The sequence below is a fragment of the Drosophila navojoa genome, chromosome X (genome assembly GCF_054131105.1).
Source record: "Drosophila navojoa isolate 15081-1374.11 chromosome X, UAZ_NAV_1.0, whole genome shotgun sequence".
NCBI lineage: Eukaryota > Metazoa > Arthropoda > Insecta > Diptera > Drosophilidae > Drosophila > Drosophila navojoa.
Genome location: NC_142895.1, coordinates 28,292,265 through 28,316,121, shown reverse-complemented (window position 1 = coordinate 28,316,121; position 23,857 = coordinate 28,292,265). Strand labels below are relative to the sequence as shown.

Sequence of the window (23,857 nt, the reverse complement as noted above, 5' to 3'; positions counted from 1 at the left end):
AGTAGTTCGTTGGAAGCAAAAAGGTTTTTATATTTACAGAAACAAATTATAGATCTTTATGTACATGAATTTAGTTAGAGTTGTACACATTGTAGATATTAAGGCAAGTTTTCTTTTTTTTTTCTAAATAGCTTGTGTAGGAATTTGAATATAAATGAATATGTGTTAATATATACTACAATTCATTAATTAACATTTGTAAATGATTGAAAACAAAATCATTTAACAGATTGTTAATTTTGTGACCATATTATGTACTATCTTGATCGATTATTCATTAAAAACATTTACATCTTTTTGGTGTGTTTCAATTTGAATTCTAAAACATATTAGCTCTAATTAAATTCACTTTAGAAATTAATAAGATCTTAACATTTATGTAAGAATTTCGTTTACTGCAACTAAACTCCTATCTAATTGTTTACTATCCTAAAAGTGTGAAATTAATTTATACAAAATGGCATGCATACATACAAACATATATTTTATTCTATTCACAGGGGTTCAAACCAACACTACGTAGAGAGGGACGGAATATCCCACAAATTAGAAGAGTAGAGAGTGCTGCACATCAAATTGCCAAATGCTTCATTTCGTTTCTCGTTGAATTGACAACAAAACAACATTACTTATATTCATTTAAGGTACTTATGTATTAAATGCAATATTCATCGGTTGCTTACCTATGTTTTATCAGACATTTTGCAATTTATAATCACTGAATGCATTACTATAAATATTCGATGTTATTTATATTGTTACTTAGTTAATATGTATTCTATTCATTTGCGCTGTAGTCCGCCGATGGGGCGCAGCATGGCGGTTGTTAGCGCCGGGATCTTCGCTGAGCTCTTCTTTACCTCATCAATGGCATGAATCATTCGTTGCGGATCAGTGAGAAACCAAATCCACAAGAGTTTGCTATAGCGCCAAAGCTTTTCTTTGTCCTATTATTGAAAGGGAAAGACAAAACGTTAAAAGCACTATCTATTATTGAGGGAACATTGTTTCCTTGCTGACTAACCATACGCTCTAGGATCGTTTCCTGGAACTGAGTGCGCAACTGGCGAAGCGAGTCTTCGAAGCGCAACTGTTGCTGTCGAACTTCAAACATGGGATACAAGTATCGAACGTTCTCTAACATGGGTTGATCAAGCGGCGAATTATAGACGAACGGGCACAGCAGTTGCTCCAAGTCTTTGCTGTAAAACCAATTCAATAAACCCTAGATTCAGATCAATAATTCCAAGGCTCTACTTACAGTTCGGCCAGCTGTTTGTGCGCAAACCCTTCTGACTTGTGGGTCAACATACTGTACAGAGAGTTAGTCAAGAGGCGGCCAAACTTTTCATACTCAAACAAGCAGCTCTTGGCCTCAGCAGAGCGAACGTTCTGACCGAGATGCCTTGATAGTTGACTGGCGATTTCGTGCACAAACTCGGCATAGATGCCTTTAGAGCAGGCGTTCAACGAACGCATCGCCTGTATACGCTGGCAGCTAGACTGCGCCTGCATACAGAGACCGATGGAGCTGTCCGTACAGTTTCGCTTCTTCTCTAGGTCCAGCTGTATGCCTATCCAGATGAGCTCAGCGTTGGACAGTGCATCGGAAATGACAGTCGTCAGCTGCTTGTCATTTTCGCGGCGACGCAATGCCCGCTCCAACTTGAGCTTGGTGTTCTCGTAGAGAACCAGCTCGATGCGCTGCTGCGTATGCTGCTGGACGTGCATGGCCAGAGCATTCATCAGAGTGTCGTAGGTGCTCGTCAGGTGATTCCTGTTGAGTAGCTGCAGCTCGTGTGTTTCGCGCAACATGTCTGCTAAGCTGATGCAATGGATTTTATTGAGATCGACGTGATCAATCAGCGCCTGGGTGGCCTTCGCCTTGGCCTTCTCCTTTATATACTCCAGTGTGTGATACTGAATGCTGTGCGTGAATAGTATTACCTATTGTGTTCATGTATTCGCTTTGCCTACTTACGATTTTTGCAGATTCTCCAGATTGCTATTGAAGTGCTGCATGTTCACCTCGGCGTCCTCGAATTCAGTAAACTCCTGTATCTTGAAATTCTCCTTCATGTAGAGCGTAAAGTATTGCATAAAAGAGTCACATTTTAGAAAATACTGCTCGAGCGGCATCTGGTGCATGAAAAGGGGCGGCGCCTGCGGCAAGGTGAAGCCCTTGTTGGCATCCTCGCTCAGCTTGGAGTTTTCTCGCTGCACCTCTTCCAGTTGACGAGCCTTCGCCTGGCACTCCCCTAATAGCTCCCTCTCTCCATTGCTCAATGATAGAATCGAACACTCCAGCTCGCTTAGTTTGCTGCTCTGACTGTGCTTTGTGTTCCTTTGATGAATGGAAGCTGTATTACTAATCAAGATTGTCGCTTTGTGCTGTTAATAAATTGCTTACTGCATTTCGTCGATCAGTATGCAATAATCCTTGGTTGCCTCCTTAATGGCTTCCACCTCGCGGGCAAGTGCGTCAACGTCATGGGCCGTGTATTTTAGTAGGCCAGGATTTTCCGATTCTATTTGTTGCAGTCTTAGGACACGCTCTGACTCTTTAAGCCATGCGCCGCGTAGTTTCATCTCTTCACTCTCCAGTAATTCCTGTTCTGTTAAAATATTGGAGTCGGTAATATTTTCCGACAAAAAGTTGAAGAACTTCTCAAACTGCTCGTCGTAAATAATCCACTGATTGGAGCTGTCGATGCCCAGCTTCTTAAGCATCTCTGAATTCTAGAAGAACGACAATGCATGTAATCACACAAGACATGCAGATATGTATTCACTTACATTTAGCATATCGCCCATTTCCGAAAAGCAAAAGTAAACCTATAAAGATCTAATACAATTTAATAAATCCCGCTACCATTTGCAAGTCAACGCGTTAGTGATGCCATGTACGGTAATCGAATAGTCTTAGTTCTTACAGCCGATATACTAAACAGTTAACAGTGCCTAAATGAGTCGACCATCTGTTTGAAAATTAACTGTCAAATATTACAGGTTTTACAGTGTCATGTGAGTAAATTTCGATACAACACCCAGATGGCTCATCTATCTGCTAACAGTAGGTCATCGTGATTTTCAAACATTTTTTATTAACTATCGATTAAGTGACCTTATTATTATCACTGACCAGTGTTATTATCGAATGTAATCCTATGCAAAAAATGCACGTTAGTTTCGATTGAACATTTCATATGCAAGCTTAGCACCAAGTTATATTTTTATGTGCCTATTATTTATATATGGTGCTTTTCAGTGCACGAAAAAATGTAAATATACCTATAAAATAAATAAATACCAATTATATATGGAATTAAATCTATGTTGGTTTCTGGCTATCAGCACTAACCATATCAAACTATCGATGCTCCTACTTGTTATCGTTGCTTAACTCATTATGGCACTGTTAACAAAAATGTATGTATGTTAAATTGTTATTTTATTTGTTGTATATTAAAACAGACTGCCATGCTAAGAAATTCTCCTTTAAATAACTAAAAGAATTAGGATTAGTTAAATTTTTCTCTATTCAACAAAAGTCTCTTTTATTTTATTTCTGTTTGCAAGAATTACTCATATACGACTGTTACAAAAATATAAGGTGAGTATAAAATGCTTGTATGTTGTCCTTTTATATATGTACATACATATAATGTTAATTTAATACATTTTTTATTTTGTCGTCCGAATTTATTTTCAGACTACCATTATATTTAACAAGTCAAGTTTGAATATTGTGTTAAGTTCGGTAAGTCATTTCAAAATGCTTAGTACCGTTACCAGTGCACAGGTGGCGGTAATAATTTCGCATATGAATGTAAGAATATCGCGTTACGAATAGCATTTATTTATGTACACATTTAATATTATATTCAATTAGATCAACTGGAGACTATTTTACATTTCTCGTAGGTGGTGAAAACTTTGGTCGCATGCAAAATGTGCAAATGTTAACACGCTCCGCAGCTCTGTTGCCGTCGTTGTCGCACTTGTGCTCCCACTTCTGGCGCAAACAGGGCTGCCTATCGGTTCCTGCTGGCGGGATGAGAGGAATTTGGATAAGAACTGTGTGTTAGGATAACCGGCAAGTTAACGAATAAGTAATAGCTTTGCTTGCCTGCGTGCAATGTGCTCCGTAGGTGCGTTATATAGCTGCTGGCCAAGTGTATTATTTCGATTTTGGACAGTTTGCGATTAACGGGTTCCGTGGGGATCAAGCCGCGCAGCGCCTCATATGCAGCATTCACGCTAAACAAATGTAAATACCACTCAAATGAAGTGCACTTGGCAATTACTGCAAAATGACAACTCACTTGAAAGTGCGATGGCGTTCCCGTGCATTAATCTTCTGTCTAGGCGGTGCTTGCCTGCGCGTTTGGCCAATGAGCGAGTCCTCGGAATCGGCGCCAAAGTTGCTGCCACTGCCATTGCTGTCGGCGCTGGCAAACGAGGACAGGAGGTAGGTTGAGAGCTCAAGGGTCTCGCTTGCATTGATGTTGATATTAATGTTGATATCCCTCTCCATGGCCATGTCCATGCCCAAATTCATGCCCATATCCATGTCCATATCCATGTTCGTGCTGGAGAACGTGCCTACATATATGTGTATGTGTGGACGCAGCGCTGCTCAGAGTGCGAATGAGCAGCCGACGGCCGCAGAGGCTGACTCTTTGGTCAGCTCTGGGACTCAGCTGCTATAATTGTGGGCTGCTGCTAAACAAATTAAGTCATCGTCGCCGCAAGTGACGACAAATTGTGCATGAACCGCTACACTTGTGTGTATGTATGCCCATATACATATACAGTCGTATACAGAGGCAGTCGTAACTACAACTACAACGATAGCAACACAACTAAACATCCCAACAGTACTTATGCGCACTTGTCAAAACAAACGCACTGCTCCTTGTCCTCTCTCCCTCTCTTCGCTGGCTATGCCCGCGTGGGCCGTTCGCCCGTCCCGCTCTGCCACACAAGACGCGTGCCGCCGCTTGCACAAGCATTTAAATTGTGCAATTTTAATTGCTCGTGCGCCACTCGAAATGACGCGTCCCAGGATAAGCAGTGAACCACATATTTGTGGCTGCTCTTTCTTATTGCATTTCGCATTTCGTATTTCGCATTCAGCCAATCTGCGCTGACCGTCGACGCGTCGTCAGCACTGCAAGCAGTAAAATTTTTTATATTTTTGCTTGTTTTTGTTTTTGATTTCTGTTTGTTTTCTTTGCCTGCCTAGTGCCCCTAACCGGAAGTGGTTTTCAAGTGCGTTTGGCTGCTGATGACGTCTGTGCCACATGCAGCGCACGCGCAACCTTCACGCCCAGCTCCCTAAATTTCAGTGGAATGGGTACCAAGAGTGAAGTTGTCAGCTATATCGGTATCAATATGCATATACATATGTATGTATGTATGTACATATATATGAAATCCAGGTACTTAATAATACACATTTTAAAGTTAGTTTTACAAGGGTATGTACTACAGAGACTTAATATTGTATTTGAGCACAAATATGAGATACTAGTACTACTGAGTATTATGATAATGCTGGCATTAGGGAATACCCTAAAAAGCAAGACATTCTCAAATAAAACGCACGAAAGCCGTCGTATGCTCTGTTATATATTCCTATGTACATAAAACAGTGCACTAAAGGTGAATTGTTCTACATTCGCTTACGCAATGTATCTCTTTATAAGATTCTCGAATCGTTCTAAAAGTTCAGGTTTGCATAGCTACAGGCTCTCTCTAAGCTAAGATTTGCATTGAAATCAAGTAAAAATTCTGTAGTCGGGTGCAACTGACTAGCTAATGCGCGCTCGCATTCCTGAAAGGAATCATAAGTTGAAATTCCAATAAGCCATTGGCTTATCTCTAGATGGATTAATTTGTGATTCCTAGAAGTTCTAATCAAAATAGCGCCAAGACTTAATTACAAGAGTTGAATGCTTTTCGTCTTCCCTCATCACATTCGAGTCATAATACAATTAATATTTTATATCATATATTATTGTATATATTTAGTTTTTCTTTATTTACATTTATATGTAAATACATGTATATGTACATTTATCGCCACTCAATTTGTGTCTACAACCAACTCTTGCAATGCCAACTCGAGTGGTTCTCCTTCATCTTGGCGCACAACCTTCTGAATGGCCTTCAACTGCCATAAAATCAAAGGCAAAACCACAAAAAGCAAATCGATTGATTTTTCTTCAAATTTATTATTCTATTAACAAGTAAAAATAATTGCATACTGTAGATACGCAAGGGTTATCTTGTTGGGTGTGTTCGACTAGCAAATACCCTGGAGATTCTAATTGGCCTAAGACACACACGCACACACACGCATACGCACACATGAATACGTTCACTGCCTCACTATGGTAAACAAAAATGATTTATTAACTATGGTTCTGGATGCTTAAATGACTCAACTGTTTAGCCAAAGTCGGAAATATCCCACAAAAGTATATTTATTGTCAAGGTAACCCAATTAAAAGAAATGATACGGATTAGAGTATATATATAGTTATGGGTTATAATCTCGCCTCGCTTGCAATGAGCTCAGGGTACGATAGTCGACGGGATAGGGAAGAGCCAGAACAGAGAAATTCTACAAAATACTTCTCTGATCAAAAGTGATTCCTCAATAGACTTGAGGTCTATTGTTATATACGATCTACTTGTTTCATTCGGCCCATACATTTAAAGATCTTTTCGAGTATTTTAAGTAAACTTTTTTATTTTATATACATGTAAAATTTTACTTAAACTGTTAAAAATCATAGAAACACATTTGCTTAAGTGTAAATAAAAACGGTAAATAATTTTAGAACAGTTTGCATTTAAAAATAGTTGTCTTCTTCTTCTTCGTCGTGTATCCGTATAAACATATCCTGATTGACATTTAAGAGAATTGAGCAAGTTTTTATGAATTTGCGTTTCGAAAATTTCGTTTAATTATTTAATAATTAAGGCAAAGAGGTAAGCGAAAAAAAAAAAATAAAAAAAAAAAAATACATATATTGTGTGTGAAGGAAACTGGTATTTTCTACATAAAATTATGTTTTAAAAATAATAGTAAAAAAAACACCACAGTCATGATTTTGTTTTCGTCTTTTAGTAATCAAAAAATATTTATATGTATGTATGTATATATGGGGAGGGACATTCTTGGGAGAGTGGATGGAAATCGCGAACGTTTAAACTAAGTTAGGATAGCAAAATATTTACAAAAGTGAAGCGAAAGCAAAAGTTTGGAAGAAACAGAAAGCAAGATCGATTTTTGTTTTCATTCGTATATCGTATTTATGTGTGTGTGTGTATGTGATTTTCTTCTTCTTCTTCTTCTTCTTCTTCGATTTGCATGTAAAAAAAAAATAAATAAAAAGTTTTCCTTTTTCACTTTTTGTATTGTAAATTTTGATAAACATATTTCTCTACTTAGAGCGTTGAATTAGATATATATTTATATATGTATATATATACGTGTGTGTGTGTGTGTGTGTGTGTATGTATTTATATAAGAAATAGAAATTTCGCTAAAGATTGTAAATTGTTTTCCATTGTCAAATAAAAGAACACAACAACGTTAATGTGATGGACGAGTGGACGAGTATCGAGTGTGCGTACTGCGCGCGTGTCGCGTTATGTGTGTGTGTGTGTGTGTGTGCGTGTGCGTGTGCGTGTGCGTGTGTGTCTGTGTGTAGAAATGTGGGCGTGGTGCAGCTGGCTGCGTTGACTCTGTACAATTGGGTTGACTTGACTAAGGCAGGGCCGTGAGGAGTTGGCCAAGGATCAACAAGCTGGCTTATATCAGGGCCGTTATCAATTTGGCTTTGAAGTTCACGAACTTCTCACTCGTGGCGGCGACACGCTAAGGGAAGGAGATAAGCAAATGTTAGAGACAATAGATCGAGCAAGCGAAGCCTTCGACTCTCACCAGTATCAAGTCTTGCACCAGGTTGGCCAGTCCTCGATTGGCCAGGACAACGAGACGCGTCACTGGGCCGGGAATGCCCTCGGTGTAGCCGTCAGCGGTGCGCGTGCTGTCGCTGCCAGCATCCGTGTCGTCCGTGCTGCTGCCGCTGCTGCTGCTGGCGCCGCCGCTGACCGAGTTGGCGGCCTCGTCGCCTTGCTGGGTCTGCACGCTGCCTGAGAAGAGCTGAGGGGAGAGATGGGCGTCATTCGGCTGCCAAAGACTCGGGCCTCGAGCTCTGAGCTATATACTTACGCGCACCACGTCCAGGAGGAAGTTGCCGGAGCCTCCAGCGCCGCCGCCCAAGCTGTTGCCGCTGGGCGAGGCGCCCGTACCGCCGCCGCTGGAGCCGCCGGCCAGGCCGGCACCACCGAAGCTCAGGAACCTTTTGAATATATTACTTATGTTTGTTCGATTGCATTTGCAGGAGAAATTGAAGGAAACGTGGGCGCAAGTGTGCAATTAGTCGAGTGTATTGGGTATAATTTTCAAGTCTTATCGGTTAACGTTATTGCCACTGAATCCAAAATGATTACTGTGCGAACAGCATGGAAATACATACATATATCCATATCTATTCACATACCTATTTATCGTAAATAATTGATGGATAAACTACAGATCTGAATGCTTGCTCATGATTGAAATACATCCACATCTACATATTTCTATATCTATGAAAAACAGTTGATCTAGACCTGAATGCTTGATCGTGATGTAATTGAAATGTGAGCCTCGATTTATTTAGCCTTAAATGTTCCTAAGCAGTCCTATCTAAGAATTAGTTTCTAATGTTATAAGCTTGTAAATGTCACTCAAGGTGTTGGTTTTTGGATAAAATCTTGTCGACTAGGAAATACAATAAAAGACATGTTTATAACATTAAACAGAATTTTTAGAGAAATATTTAGATCGATAGAACAGACCTAGATATTTAGATACAGTCTACATGCATTTTCACCTATATAAAACTGGAACTTGTGTCATCTTTATTTATTAGGGCATTGTAGGGCTACGATTGATTCTTAAAGTCAAGTCTTTACCTTAGAAGGAAGTTCGTACTGATTGCAAACAAACTATCATAATTGCAAACAAACTGTTTATAATACTCGAAAGAAACTATGGAACTATAAGTCTTGAAACATAGTATTCAACATTCATATATAACTCTTTTTCTATTGTTTCAGACTTGTTGATTCTAACTCATGTTGGATTCGATTGGCAATCTACAGCAATTTCTAGGCGGCCAATGGTGACTTGTGGCTGTTGTGGTGGGTGGTGTCGTAGGTGGTTGTGGGACCAGCCCGGTGGGCGGGGTCTGCCGCTTACCTCTTGTTGCGATCATCCAGGTCGGCCGTGTCTTCCACGGAGTCCAAGGACAGCTCGTCTATGGCCGGAGACTTTGACTCGGACAGCTGGAGATCGTTGGTGTTGAGGGCCTTGACATCGGTGGCTCCAATGCTGCTGCTGCTGCTGCTGCCGCTGCTGGCGCCGCTGTTGCCGCTGACCGAGGACAGCTCGTTGTTGAAGCTCAGCTGGATGGGCTCGTTCGACTTGAGGGGAATGGGCGCCTGGGCGATGGGCGAGCCAGAGGATTGGGCGGCGGCAGCGGCCGCTGCCTCAGCCTCTTTCACCTGACGGGCCACGCGAATGGTCTCCTCGAGTTGTTTGTTGATCGCCGACAGATCGATTTTCGTATCGGTTGCGCCGTTCTGCGATCGCAACAGGATTCGCCCGCAGGATTGCAACGGAATTTCATATGTATGGGCATTTGTTGCATTGCAAGGAATTTCGAATTTGGAGTTGATTATGTGCATTTGATATGTGTGTACATGTGTGTGGTACATTTGGATTTGGCATGTGCGTATGTGTGTGTGTGTGTGTGTGTGTGTGGAAATGGTTACGTGTGTGTGTGAGTGCGGTTTTGCGGTGTATTGATTGGTTTGCATAACACGGTATTTGGCGCAATATGTGTGTGTGTGTGTGTGGGTGTGTGTGGGTGTGTGAAGTAGCAGAGTTTTTAGGGTTTGCAAAAGGTGGCACAGGGACATCGGGCAACGGTCGGTCAACGTGTATGAGTGTATGTGTGTGTGTGTGGGGGTGTGTGAGGGGGTGTGTTAGTTTTTCGGTTATATAAGGTTAGGCAGGAGTGGAGTGTTATTTAAGGGTTTGTTGCACACATTTCGTTTTGGCATTATGAGTTTTGGGTTTAGCCAGTTGATGGATTTTTTGTTTTTTGATTATTGTTTTGCAATTATTTGCATCCGATTTGCCATTCGAATTCGAAGTTCGAAATTCGATTTGATTAATTGTTGATGAGAGCGAATGCACGTGCACAAATGCAATTGGTGTATTTATGTATACATTTTACAATATTTCGATTGGGAACGTTATTGTTTCGATTGTTTCAATTGCAGTTGGTGATTTCATTGCGAAAGAGTGGTTCGATTTTGTTTGTTTGTGTTTGGTTTGTTTTATAACATTTTGCAGTTTGGTTGTTTGGTTCGATTCATATTATTATTATTTGTATATTTGGTTATTTGCACAAATCGAATCGGTTTAATGGAACATGAAAATAAAGAAAAAAAGATTCAAAATAAACAAAAAAGAAAACAAAGGCAGATAGACAAATGAGCAATCAATAAAGCCACAGGGAGCAGAGGCGGAAGGGCGCCCCTGCTGCAGCAGAATACCCAAAAATTTCTAAGCTTAGGCCATGGATATCCGAGCGACAGAGTGTGAGAGAGCGATAGAGACAGATAGAGAGAGATAGATGGAGACATATACAGATAGCGATAGAGTAGTGCTTCAGACTGAGAAAGTGATTTATTAAAGAGTTTTTACTAAGCTTTGATATCTGATCTGATAAGAGCTTTAAGCATTTCGATTTGACCAGTTTCTCAATCTCAACTTTATCCAATACTATATCTGCATAGTACTCAAAATGAGATTCAAAAACTCTATATGTACCGGAGGACTCAGTTCGAAGCGAATACTGCAACGATTGTTCGGCTCAAATGATATATGACTTGACAGATCTCTGATATACAGCTATAGGTATATATATGCGTATATAGAATGGTAAGCAAATAATTACTTTGAGAGCTCAAGCTTTAATGATATCGATAAGGCGAACTAATGACATCTGAGGTGGATCGCTCTGCCGATGCGATATGCATCGAGGAATGTACGTGAAGATCGTGAATGCAGCCGTGAATATTGTGAGCCCGTTCATGAATGTTTCAAGTGCAGTTATGAATGTTGGTTCGATAGTTGTTTCAATACACGCTTAATATATAAACACTAGAATGCCAAAGGAGTACAGGTATTTTTATATATTTTAGAAACATGGATACATCGACATATATGTGCATATATGCATATATACGAGACATACATATGTACAAGGGCTTTAACAACTAAAACAAGTTAAATGTTAATGTAAAAAATCACCTATTAAATTTAAATAAACAAAAAAAAAAGTTGAAGACTCAAAACTTGTTGAGGTAAAAGAAGAAGAGGTATAAAATAACAGAGAGAAAGAGAGAGAGAGAGAGAGAGAGAGATAAAGAGAGATAGAGTAACAGAGAGGAAATGAGACAGCTGAGATAGAGTGAGAAAATAGATGGATAGAAAGATAGAGATAGAGTTACATGTATATAAAAATGTATAGAAATCTATATAATGGGAAAGAAAGAGAGAATCTAATTGAAGTGCTAAGAGTAGTAAAAACGTTTCTGAAAAGAAGAGTCTCAAAGACATAGGAGATATATTTAGATTTAAGGAATGTTATATTGAAGGAGATGAAGTTTATAGTAAAATAGCTAGAAATAAATATAACTCAATCTGGAAACTGAAAAGAAAAGATATTAAAAATCTGAAAGTGACTTTAAGTGGGAGTCTCAAAGAACTTATAGATTCACAAAAAATAGAGAGAGATAGAGAAAGAAAGACAGGAAAAGAGAGAAGAGACAGAGGAAGAGAGAGAGTCGTAGCTATCAATAGTTTCAAAATACATTAGTTAATAGAGTAAAGAGACAACATTTAGAAGTGCATCAGGAATGCCCGCATCAATAAAAATATTTTACAAAATGTTCATTAACAAATATATAGAATTCTATTTCGCCAAAATTGCATTTTCTTTTTGCTGTATTTAGTCTAGTGCCTATTGTGGTTGTGGTGGTGTTGGTGTTCGTGTTCGTGTTGGTGGTGGTTGTTGCAGTTGTTGTTGCTGTGGTTAGATTTGCCAATTTTCGCTGCTGTTTTGAAAACACGGAACAAAATTTGATAATCATTAAAAGTAATGCCAATTCATATGGAAATTTCGGAATGCATCGCTTAGTTGTTGTAGCAAATTACACGCACATTTCATTATCGTCGCCTGGAGCTCTCGGTGGTGCTGTCGGAGTCGGAGTCGGAGCTGGCGCCGGTGGTGCTAGTGGTAGAGCTGCTGCTGCTCTTCTCATCGGCATCGATCTCGTTCTCATCCTCTGGCTCAAAGGTGGGCAGCTCGATGGTGACCCGAGTGCCGCTGGAGCTGCTGCTTGTGCTGCTGGAGCCTGAGGAGCTGTCGCTCTTGCTGCTGTCGTCGTCATCGTCCGTGAAGTCCGCATCGAAGTCCTGCCGGGCGGAGTTCGCGCTGTTGCCCTGAATGGCCGTGCGCAGCACGGTGGGGCCCAGAGCGCGCAGCAGCTTGGAGATGATGCGGTTCGCTTGCTCATCGATTTGCTACAACAACCAGGTTTCAATTCGGGGCCGGATTCGGATTCGGATGCCGATGCGGATTGAAATTTGGATTTTGGATTCGCACGCGGTTTGCGGTGAGCATTGAGCGGAGTACGGGGTGCGAGGTGCATGGTGCGTGGTGCGTGGTGCGGAGTGCGGGGTGTGCGCAATGTTGTTGTGGGTTGTTGTGTGTTGTTGTTGTTGTTGTTGTTGTTGATGGTGGTCAGGAATTGCGGTGCGTGTGTGCAATTGGTGGGTACATTTTAGAGAACGGTTAGTTTATTTGACTCGACTGTTGGGTTTTTCAACTAAGAATTAAGGGGCTGCGAATTAACATACTGTGGACGGGGCGTACACATGGACGGAAACACATACACAGCTACAGAGATACACAGACAAACCACTTAAGAGACTGTGGCTTAGGGTGCGGGGGGCGTGGGCATGGGCATGGGTGTGAGGCGAGTGGCGAGGGGTGGGTGCGGTTTCAGGGGCGTGACTACTGCAACTGTTTGCTCTTAGACAAATGATGTGGCTAAATAATGCTTGCTTTTGCTTAAAGATTTGATTTGGCTTAGAGCTAAGGTTAATATCGTTGATTAGTTAGTTGACGACTAAATTGCTTTCACCAGAAACAATACAAATACAATTAACAGAAAATGGCTATTGTTGTTGTTGTTGTTGGTGTTGTTGTTTCTATTTAGTTTTGACCAGACTACTTGAACTGTTGTTGTTGTTGTTGTTGCTGCTGCTGCGGCGGCGGCTTGAATGAATTCCAATTGTGAATGGGGCAGCAAAATGTTAAAGAATTGTTGTTGATGATTGTTGTTGTTGTTGTTGCTGTTGTTGACTGTTGCATGTTGCATGTTGTTCCCTTTGCTGTTGCTGTTGTTGTTGTTGTTGTTGTTGTTGTGTGTGTGTTTGTGTCTCAATTGTTGTTACTCATAGATGGGCAAAAGTTTCGTAATGTTGTTGTTCTTGTTGTTGTCAATTGTAGGCGCCACTGTTGTTGTTGTTGTTGTTGTTGTTGGAGATGTTGTTAAATTATCTCTGGTTGTAATAAAATAATTGGTAGAGTTTAATAAACGATTTATATCGGCTATAATTGTAAGCAATTGTGGTTCGTCGATGATATTATTATTATTATTGTTGTTGCTATTATTATTGTTGTTGTTGTTGTTGCTATTGTCGTTGTTGTTGTTGTTGCTGTTGTTGTCATTATTTGTGGGAAACTGGGTGGAGGTAATGATGTCGAAGGTAGGTGCTAATTGGGAATTAACAGCGCTCGTTGTTGCATCTGTTGCTGGCACTTCAGTTGCAACTGTTGCTGCTGTTGCTGTTGCAGTTGCAGTGGCAGTTGCAGTTGCTGCAGTTGTTGTCTTGATTATTGGCTCAATGCCCAGAACGCGTGACAGCAACTCGACGGGCATCTCACTGGCCATTGTTAAGGACTTATTGGCTGGGTTGGGGCTGGGGCTGGGGCTAGGACTATTGGCGGTGGTAGTGCTTGGGGTGGTAGTGGTGGAGGTAGTGGTGCTAGTAGTACTACTTGCTGATGTTGATGATAATGATGCTGTTGATGCTGTTACATTGTCTTGCCTCTTACGCGCACTCACTTTGTTCGCTGCTGTCGGCGCTACCGTGGGCAAATCGATTTTGATCCGCGTGCCGGTGTCGTCGGAGGAGGGCGGTGTGGATGCAGTCGATGTAGATGTCGATGCAGCATCATCAGTATCATCGTCATCATCGCCAAAGCCGTCGTCATCGAAATCGGCGTCGAAGCTGCTGGAGGGCGTGGTAGGGCGACCTGCGCCGCGATTCCCGGCCAGAATGCTATTGAGCAGTCCCGGCCCGGCAACGCGTATTACTTGAGCTATAATTCGATTCACAATCGAGTCGATTTCCTAGGAATGAGAGACAGAGAGGTATGCAAAAAACTGTCACAGGCTTCACAGCCATGCTGTATCGCCGTGAATTGAGTTGATGATAGCTTGTTCTTGTTCTTGTTGTTGTTCATTTGTTGTTGTTGTTGTTCATTTGTTGTTGTTTATGTTTTACTTTTGTACTCTCGCCTCTGCGGGCGTCCATGAATTGCTGCTGAGATGATAAAATTTTGTTTCGATTTTGTTTTGCTTCTTTCTTTGTTTTTTTTTTTTTTAATCCAATTTTTTTATTATTTTATTTTTGTTTTTCTTTTTTTATTTCTATTTTCATTTTCATTTTTATTTTTTGTGCCTGCTGCGGTTATTTCTATTTTGTGGTTGATTGTCTGAGGCGCTTTTTAAAATTTGTGCACTGCAACTCGATGATTGGCCAATTGTCTGATGGATGTGTAGTTGGACTCAATGTGCTCTAATTTGCTGTTTGGCTTTGGGCTTTGGATGTCGGTGTTTTGGCTTTGTTTTGGTTCTGTTTTGGTTTCGTGTAGTGGTTAGAGTTGGTCAAGCTTTTATAGGTGGCATGCAGAGGAGTTGACACAGGCGTGGGTAGAGGCGGAGGTAGAGTCGGAGGTAGAGGCACAGGCACAGGCATAGGCATAGGCAGAGGCAGAGGCAAGGGTATAGGTCTAGTTTGGGGTAGTGGATACGTGCACTACTGACTACTGACAAGTGGAGTGGCGTAGGTCTAGTTAGAAATACGGATACGGGTATAGTACATAGAGGGCATGCAGCTTGATTGGGTAAATGAGATAATCAACTAGTGGATCAATTGGGGGCCAATAAACGCTAGATCTACGCAATCTACGGGCTGCCTGCCGGAGTGTCCTGCGGCTGGCTCTCAAAGTCCTTATCGGGCTCAAAGTTGGTTAGCTCATCGGGTAGACTCTCGTAATCCTTATCGAGCGGCCGCCCCACTTCGTTCGCATCGTTATTGTTATCGGCATCGGCATCGGCGTCGTTATCGTCGTCGTCATCGGCATTGGGCTTGCGCGCCGCCGGGCTCGTTAGCCCCGGATTGAGAATCGTGCCCAAGACGACGGGTCCGACGCGTTGCAAGACATTATTGACTACACGATTGATTTGCGTATTGATTTCCTAGGAAATGTTCGGGCAATACAACGATTAACAAAGACAGAGCCGAACACCGCTCCGCATAGCTGAACAGCGTTCGTTTCGGCTGTGATCTACGTGGCTACAGATGCTACAGATCTAAGTCGATATAGGCCTAACCTGATTGATATGTCTATCGGAGGGGGCTTTCGGGGGGGTTCTCTGGGTGTTACGCTCTATTATCATACGCACCTTGGTTATGTCCGGAAACAGCTCGCGCAGCAGTCCAATGGTTCTCTTGTTGCGATCGGCTATCAACTGATCTTGATCTTTGGCGCCAAGTGTCAAGACATCGATTTCCTGCAAGGCGAAACAAAACGAAAAACAACAACAACAGATTAACACAAAGACAATTTAATGTAATGCACGTTACATAAGCCAGCAAGTGGCACTAAAATACAATACAAACACAAATCACGGCCCCAAAACCGAACAGAAAATGAGACGGCAAAACGCAAGATTGCTGCCCACCAGCAACAACAGCACCAGCAACAACAACAACAACAACAGCACCACCAGCAGCAGCAACATAGACAACAATTGACGAACTTTCACTTTGTACAATGAGGCAATGAGTCGGTGGTCTCGTCGTCGCGTCTTTTGGCTGCTTTGCGGCTGCCATTTGGAATCACGTTTCAAGTCCACACATACACACACATACATACACACACACGCGCACACTTCAAAATCAAATCTCAAAAACTGCAATAATTTTTAACAACAACAAAAAAAAGGTTTGCAAATCTATTTAGTGTTTTGCCATTTGTATAAACTTTATGTCTGCTGTCGATATTTATTATTTGTAGTGCGCTCTCATTGCAGCTCTGATTGACGTTCATTCAAATGACCCACATTTGGCAGTGCTGCCAATTTTTGAAGGCTCGTCTATACCCTGTAACTATATAGCAAAATGTACATATGTTTTAAGGGCATGAGCTGATAAGAGTGAAACTTCTTTTCCTTTATGTTTTGGCTGCTATTCAGCTCTTTCTATTATCAATATGATTTGTCATTTGAGTATGGTAAGATCCGTACTCAAATGAAAAATCATATTAATGATAGAAATAATGCCCAACTTGGTTATCAATTCCTGCTCTACAGGCTATAGAAATATGAACTACTAATGGGCCAAGAGAGGGCGGACACTCAGTCGGAGTTATATGTATTATGGATGTGTACGAATATTTGAACATACATGCATAAACAAATATTGCACCAAGAAAATATATATATATGTATTTAGCATTAACTAAATCAAGCATAGCTTGCAGAGTCCAATAAGATATTAGGATAATACTAATAATAATAACTATATGATAACATACTCCCTATGTTCTATTGCTTTTCGCATCGGCATTCTGTTAAATTAACTTTATATACTGACTCTATAGTCAATATAAAATATCTTAAGCCCATTAGATCAATTGGAAAATAATTATAAATTGATATTAGCCAGTAATCGATTTTCATTAAATAAATTATCTCTATTATAAATAAAATATGAGAGAATAATCACACTTACTTTTATCTGGCTAAATCAAAAGCTATAAGAGCAAAAGCTTAAGCTCTATAAAAATATCTCTAAGTAAGAATTTTGCATCTCTGATCAATATATATAGAATATAACAAAAATAGATTATTCTTTCTACATTTAATTTAATCCTCTTCAAGTTCCACCTTCCTTTCCTATATATTTTTACTCCATATACTTTATATAGTTTCTAGAATTTATACCTTCTACAGATTATGTACTTTATACTTTACTTCAAATGCATTATTGACCTTATGTACGCTATATACTTTACACATTTCCAAATCCTTATGTACTCTACATACTTTATAGAATGTATTAACCACACATACCTTATATCCTTTTGATACTTTATGTACTTTCTATACTTTTTGCACTTGATATACCTGAATACTTTTGTATTTTACAAGTAGAGCTGACGCCCGGCGAGGCTCAGCCTGCTCTATAAATCTGATAATTACGTCTTTTCGCTCTTCAACGATTTTCAATGGGCTCGCTGCAGTCCAAAGAGATCCGAAAAGTGTTTAGTTTTTGGTAAGCTTTCAGTAAGCCGCCAAGTTGTGTTTCCTCTTTTGTTCACCTGATGAACTCGGCCTTAATCTGCACTCAGTCAGCGCTCTTGAGTGTCCCAGTTGGGGCGCCCGCTCGATAGTCTGTAGTCATTTTAGCCACCGGACAACAAAAACTTGTTCATAACTTGCACAGTTTCCACTTAAAGGTAAACACAAGTACGGACAACGGAGACCGAGAGAAAGAGAGGGGGAGGAGGGGGGGGGGGGGGAAGACAGAAGGAGAGCGGACTCCCCGGTAAATGACTGGTACAAAAAGTTGTAAACGTTAATGACAATTGCGACGAAGCTAAGTCCAAGAAAATATTGCACAAAAATATTTTAAGTGCATTCAATTTGCACGGCAGCCGTACGAGATGACTTGGACAATCAACAGCACGAGTCATTGGACATGCAATAGCTGCAACGATAATTGCATTTGCCTATTATAACAATTGTTTTTGCATTTGCTACCCAGCAGCAGCAGCAACAATTTAATATGCAGGTACCCCTCGATAGACGCTTTACCAATTCAACTTGAATTTTATTCTTTTTTGTTGTAGTCATTTATATTCGCTAACCAAGTGCCCGAAGAGTATATTCGGGGCGCACAATGCTCTGCAAAATATGCCCATTTGTTTCTGTTGGCTTCAACGGCGATATATAAGCGTCAAGCTACAAACACAAGGCCTGAAATTGCGAAATGCTAAATATGTCATTCACAGAGCCATTTTTTTATCCCAACCTTTTTGCTCAGTTTAGTTATACTTGTGAGTATAGCAATATAAAACAGAGTTAATCATCCAAATTTGCATATATAAAGAAGGCTTATATTCCACTTAAATTTTGATATGTTTTGATCTCCTTATAGTACACTAATATTTAAATATTTATATATATTTATAATTAATATAAGAGCCCTGACTCGAGTGGGTCTATATTAGGCATAGATAGGCAGCATTTGTGTGCTGTGTAAATGCTGATCGCGGTCTAAACTGTATAATCTTCTTTGATTTATCCCTAAGGCAATTGTGTCAATCTGAATTAAGCTAACACAGATCCACAGAGTTCTATAATAAAGAATCCATTTATACTGCAAATATACTGAATCTGAGACGAGGTAAATTAGTAATGAGAGAGTGAGAGGGACTGAAAACATTGAAGATTGTGCTTGATTTATAAAGGGATTTCCTATTGCACGTATAAATTCACGCTATAATCAGCAAAAGAGGCTTTACCAATAAGAGGCATAAGCGAAGAGAGAGAAGATAAATGTAAAAGAAAAAGTTTTCATATTAGACAAAATCAAGTTCAAACATCTGAAAGACTGTCGTGAGATTGTTATGTCATGTCATATATATTATATATATATGTACCATAATTATTTTTATGCTTTAGATAAAAGTAACTGAGTACAAGGAACGCAATGGAAAGCTAATACGGCCGCTTTGAGCACTGAAGCGGGCATGGGCTGACTTCTTGAGTCGGGGGTATTGAATGTGAATGTGTATTTGTGTTGATATTCAATGAAGTACTGCATAGAGCCGCAGTAGTTTTAAATACAGTTAAATCACTTTAATGCGAGTCCATTGTCTGGCAACAACTATCAATACGATTCCCAGGCGGAGCTGGCTGCTTAGCGAGACGTTAATCTGCGAGTTACCCGACTCGTTGTTGTTATTGTCATTGTTATTGCTGTTATTGTTATTGTTGTGTGTTTAATTGTCTCAAAAGTCAGCGCGGAAGTTGCCTTTATACACGGACGGATGCTAGTGCCAGCGGCGGCGACCGCAGCTATAAAGAAAAGCAAACTTTTCTCAGTTTGGGCAGCAGCAAACTGTTTCGCTATTGTCATCTCTGAGCTGCCGGCCGCTCTCCATTGTGCGCCGTCACCTGGTGAACCGGCCCTTCAGCTGCCCCTGCCCCTGCCCCTGCTGCTGCTGCTGCTGCCCTTAATGATCTATCATATTTAAGCAGTTTGTCAACTTAGTGCGGCAATTGTTAAGTTTTAACGAGGGAAGGAACAACTCTTGGGCCAAAGCTGTTTGATTTTTATTGCTAGTCTTAATGAATTTCAAATTGGCCAAACTGACTCGAATACAATCGACGCAAGGTAGCATGAGATACATACATGTATGTGTACATATTCCTACATCTGCATGTATGTATCTGTGTACACTCCAGGCGACGTCATCAAAGCAAACGCTGTGCATTTTAAGCAGCAGCCGCAGTCGTTGCTGCTGTGTACCCATACTGGATACCAATTAGCACTGAGGACGGAAGAGGCTTGTCAATAAGGTAATCAGACAAAAATGTTATTTTTAACGCACAGCGGCTGTGTCTATGTGCATACATACATACACACACATATATACGATCAACGATATAGTTTACGAAACTTTCGTAAACGTAGCTGTGTTTAACCCAAAATAAAACTTGGAGATTTTATTTAAGTTTCAGCCTCACATAATTATTATTATTATTAACTCTTTTTAATATCACATATTATTTGTTTTTACATATTTTAAGATACATGGAAATAATTTATGACCCATAGCAATTATAATAGTTGTAAATAAATAATTTTTCCTAAAAATACTTATGTAAGCTACAAAATATTTGCAAAACAAATGTTTTTTTCTCATTTAAATAATTAATATATATAATACTTTTACTATTGATAGTTATACGTGACTTGTAATTGATTTTATCATTAAATTTAATTATAGTGTTTTTTTATTTTCATATTTTTGTTCAGTTTCGTTGCCATTATTATTTTAAATAATTATGATAATTGTGTTATGTATTTTTGTGTCAAAACTAATATTTTTGCTCCTCTTGTGAACTTCGTTATCATTGGCAATACAATTTTAGTATGATCATTAAAAATTATAGCTTCTTGTCGGACTGTTTGAACGAATGGATATATTTCAAGGGCCTCCCAGACTAGAGACTGTAAATTAAAAATATATACAGCTGTGTGTATGCACGCGTACATATCTATACACATTTTGCTATAATCGCATCAGACAAAGTGCTAAAATTGCAAGCCCACGTAAATTAGCCGGCAAACCGCAAAGAGCGATATATTCGAAAAGTTTCGAGGCAAGGGCCAGCATATTTTGTTTGCGGTTACGCCATGCTCGCCCACACAATCTGCGAAAATCAATAGTTCATAGCGAAGCAGTTTGGAAGTTAGTTGTGGCTTACGGCTGAAGGTAACCAATTCCCATTGAAGAAGACTCCGGCTAAGCGGTTTAACTAGTTCAATGGGTGAACTTTCCGTAGTCCGGAAAGTGTGTGGAGCTCGAGCCGCAGCTCTGATCTACCGAATCACTCAAGCATCTCTACCACGTTAATGAATGGGTCTGAAATGAGGGCCAGGGCTACGGATGCAGGTAAAACCATTGTGATGTCTCGACTTGGATGACAATTTGATTATTTCAGCTTTGGCACCCCGATATTATCGCATTTTATTGGAGTGAACAAACAAATGAATTTGACAAAACATACTTCATTAGTGGACTTCAGCCACGCATTAACATAAAATTCAAGATACACATTAATCTGCGTCTGTTCGGATAAGTTGTTTGACCTTAACCAACTTAATATATGATAATGTATGAGAGAAACAGAAAATAATATTGAAGCACACACAAAAAGGGAAAGAAAAACAGAGTGACAACGAATGCGGCATACCCTACGAGCCACACATAAGATGTGGCAAACAGGATCGGCCAGGAAAGAACGTAAATTCATATCTCTTAAACTGCATAGCTAAGCAATGCGTCTCAAACTGTAGCTGTAGCTAATTCGACTTGGAGGAGTGAGGCTAGATGAGTTCCGCTCTTGTGGATGGAATTTTCGAGCAGTCTGCCTCAGCTGAAGTATTCGGAGCTGTCTATTAGTGGAGAGCCTTCGTCTTTTCAAGTTCACCATAAATTGGAATGTGGCCATTAGCTTAGATGCTATAAAAGCTTTTACGACAACTTAAGTGATCAGCTCTCAGTTTCAATTAGCCCTCATTATGGCCGGCTAAGCACAGCAACTTAGCCTAGAAACTAATGCGCGACTAAAAAACTGCTAAATATTTAAAGGATCGGCACGCACAGCTGAGACTTATTATGCGCTGTGTGAGTGCATAAACTCAACTGCCTTTATAAATAATGCATAAGTGCTGCTGCTTGTGCTCAGGCCGAACTGAGCTGAGCTGAGCTGATCATTGCTCAAGTCCAATTAGTAACTTGCTTCGAGTACTTTAAAATCATGCAGCAACAGTATTGAGGTATTTTTTTTTTTTTCTTCTTTTTTGTAATTTGTATTTTGGATCGTATAACAAGTGCCCCATGCTGCGTCATAATGGCACAGTTGAAATGTGAAGGACAGACACGCTGTAGTCTGCCGGGGGCCGAGCGATCGAGTCCAAAACTTGAAGCAAACCTGACGCGAGCCTACGACCGATGATCACTAAAGCGAACGCTGTTGACACAGCTTTAGCACAGCCTCTCACTAATAATTAGTCGCTTGGTCGAAGAGGTGTTCGCAGCCAATCTTTAATATATATAATTATATGTAACTGTTGAGCTCAGCAGATGCTTAGATTTACATATTTTGTTTTTTTAATACATATTTCTGTTTGCAATTGCAAATTGGATTTACAGATTGGCAGAGTTTTTTATTGGGCGCTGTGAACTTTTTGAGATTTGTTCCACAAATTTTCAGCTCCATTTTGCAGCCACATTTCTCAGATCTCAAACTCAAGTCTTTCCGAAATGACTTTAAGACGTGTTCCTGCACTTTATGTGGTAATAAAAGCAAATCGCCATAAATCACAAAGCAAATAAAATTTACATAGAAATCTGTTGGGCAAGTGAGTTGCCATAAGTCGAACTACTTATTCGAGGCGAACTGTTGCACGCATAAACATGATGCTGCAGAAGATGACATACATAAAATCAATGTTTAACCAAATAATTCGCCCACATTTTCCTCTCTCAAAAAATACATGTGTATTAAGTCCAAATCTTATGTAAAATATGTTCAAATTATCTGATGTAATGCATATTAAAATATATACATATATGCATATATCTTTACTCACACTCGCCCACACACACACACCCGCACATATTCATATTTCTTGTTTTTTCTTCACTAGAGTCTTCTGTTGATTGGGTGTTCGTTGTGAAATCGGGCTAAGTGCAGGGTATCTCCTAGTTGGGCACACCTCCCACTTGCCTCACACAAGGCTGGCTGTGTAAATACACTTAACATGCAGCAGACATGTCCCAGCTAATCGAATCACACAAAGATTTTAGAGCCATGTCGGAAATTATCGATCACACAAAATAAATTAATAATAAATTTGTCGCACTGGCATTTGGAGCGGGCTGACAGCATTCGATGTGGCTAACGCCTGACTGTCTGTCATACACTACGTTTCAGAGTGGAGAGGGAGTACATGGGGTGCTTACTAAAGAGATCGCAGAGACTAGGCTGTTTACTCGAGAATGCATATTGTGCTAGGGGCTGCTCTGGGGTCGAAGCATCTTCTATGTCTAATGGGAACTGCAAGCGATTTATCTATTTGTAAACGGGTATTTCGCAGTCGGTTGCAGCCGACTGGAACGCGCTGATTCGTCGTCAACGGCAACCGCAGGCGGCTGCGACTTAATGACTGACTGGCAAGCGCGTCTCGTTTGCCACTTGAAAATGCAGCCAGTAACAAATTGTCTACCATAACAATGGCAGCATCAGCAGCAACATCAAGCATAACAGCAACAATATACTATAATCGCTGCGTGCTAGTTGCTGCCACTGTGCTGTGTGCTAGCAACATGTTATAATGGTAACAACAAGCTGCAATTGCCGTGGCTACCGTCGCGGCGCATACGGGGCGCAACGCGTCGTATGCGTGATGTGTGCTTGTTGCTCGACGAGCAGCTAGCTCAAAGATTATATAAGGCAGCTGTGCCAACTCAGCCAGCTGAGCTGCTCGACTTGCCTCTCT

General features: G+C 40.4%; 4 protein-coding genes across 9 annotated transcripts in view; 1 reads left to right on the top strand and 3 right to left on the bottom strand.

Moving 5' to 3' along the window:
* Nucleotides 1-443: 443 nt before the first annotated feature.
* dgt3 (dim gamma-tubulin 3) lies at nucleotides 444-2,954 on the bottom strand. Its single transcript, XM_018108698.3, has 6 exons — nucleotides 2,797-2,954; nucleotides 2,411-2,739; nucleotides 1,982-2,344; nucleotides 1,262-1,927; nucleotides 1,025-1,202; nucleotides 444-947 (listed from the first exon to the last, which is right to left on the bottom strand). Exons 1-6 carry the CDS (start codon nucleotides 2,812-2,814, stop codon nucleotides 783-785), a joined length of 1,719 nt encoding a protein of 572 aa, XP_017964187.1. The 5' UTR covers nucleotides 2,815-2,954; the 3' UTR covers nucleotides 444-782.
* An 882-nt stretch (nucleotides 2,955-3,836) lies between these two features.
* On the bottom strand, nucleotides 3,837-4,790 carry LOC108656574 (transcription factor 15). The gene is made up of 3 exons (XM_018108712.3): nucleotides 4,326-4,790; nucleotides 4,130-4,260; nucleotides 3,837-4,044 (listed from the first exon to the last, which is right to left on the bottom strand). Exons 1-3 carry the CDS (start codon nucleotides 4,583-4,585, stop codon nucleotides 3,905-3,907), a joined length of 531 nt encoding a protein of 176 aa, XP_017964201.1. The 5' UTR covers nucleotides 4,586-4,790; the 3' UTR covers nucleotides 3,837-3,904.
* A 1,950-nt stretch (nucleotides 4,791-6,740) lies between these two features.
* The window catches only part of LOC108657503 (uncharacterized), a 25,597-nt gene continuing 8,480 nt past the window's right edge, over nucleotides 6,741-23,857 (bottom strand). Inside the window, exons 3-7 of one of the 5 annotated variants that reach the window (XM_018110133.3) lie at nucleotides 15,961-16,068; nucleotides 9,326-9,708; nucleotides 8,252-8,396; nucleotides 7,961-8,182; nucleotides 6,741-7,894 (exon numbers count right to left, since the gene is read on the bottom strand). In XM_018110133.3, coding sequence (XP_017965622.1) covers nucleotides 7,829-7,894; nucleotides 7,961-8,182; nucleotides 8,252-8,396; nucleotides 9,326-9,708; nucleotides 15,961-16,068 — 924 coding nt within the window. In that variant the 3' untranslated portion in view covers nucleotides 6,741-7,828. Of the gene's footprint in view, nucleotides 7,895-7,960; nucleotides 8,183-8,251; nucleotides 8,397-9,325; nucleotides 11,547-12,491; nucleotides 14,234-14,287; nucleotides 14,623-15,960; nucleotides 16,069-23,857 lie in introns of those variants that run through there. The other 4 variants (XM_018110137.3, XM_089262982.1, XM_018110134.3 and 1 more) reach the window with 4 other exon arrangements.
* LOC108657506 (uncharacterized) overlaps nucleotides 20,013-23,857 on the top strand; it is a 25,947-nt gene continuing 22,102 nt past the window's right edge. For both annotated transcript variants that reach the window (XM_089262981.1, XM_089262980.1), the window contains exon 1: nucleotides 20,013-20,145. The gene's annotated coding sequence lies outside the window, so the exon portion shown is untranslated. The remainder of the gene's footprint in view (nucleotides 20,146-23,857) is intronic.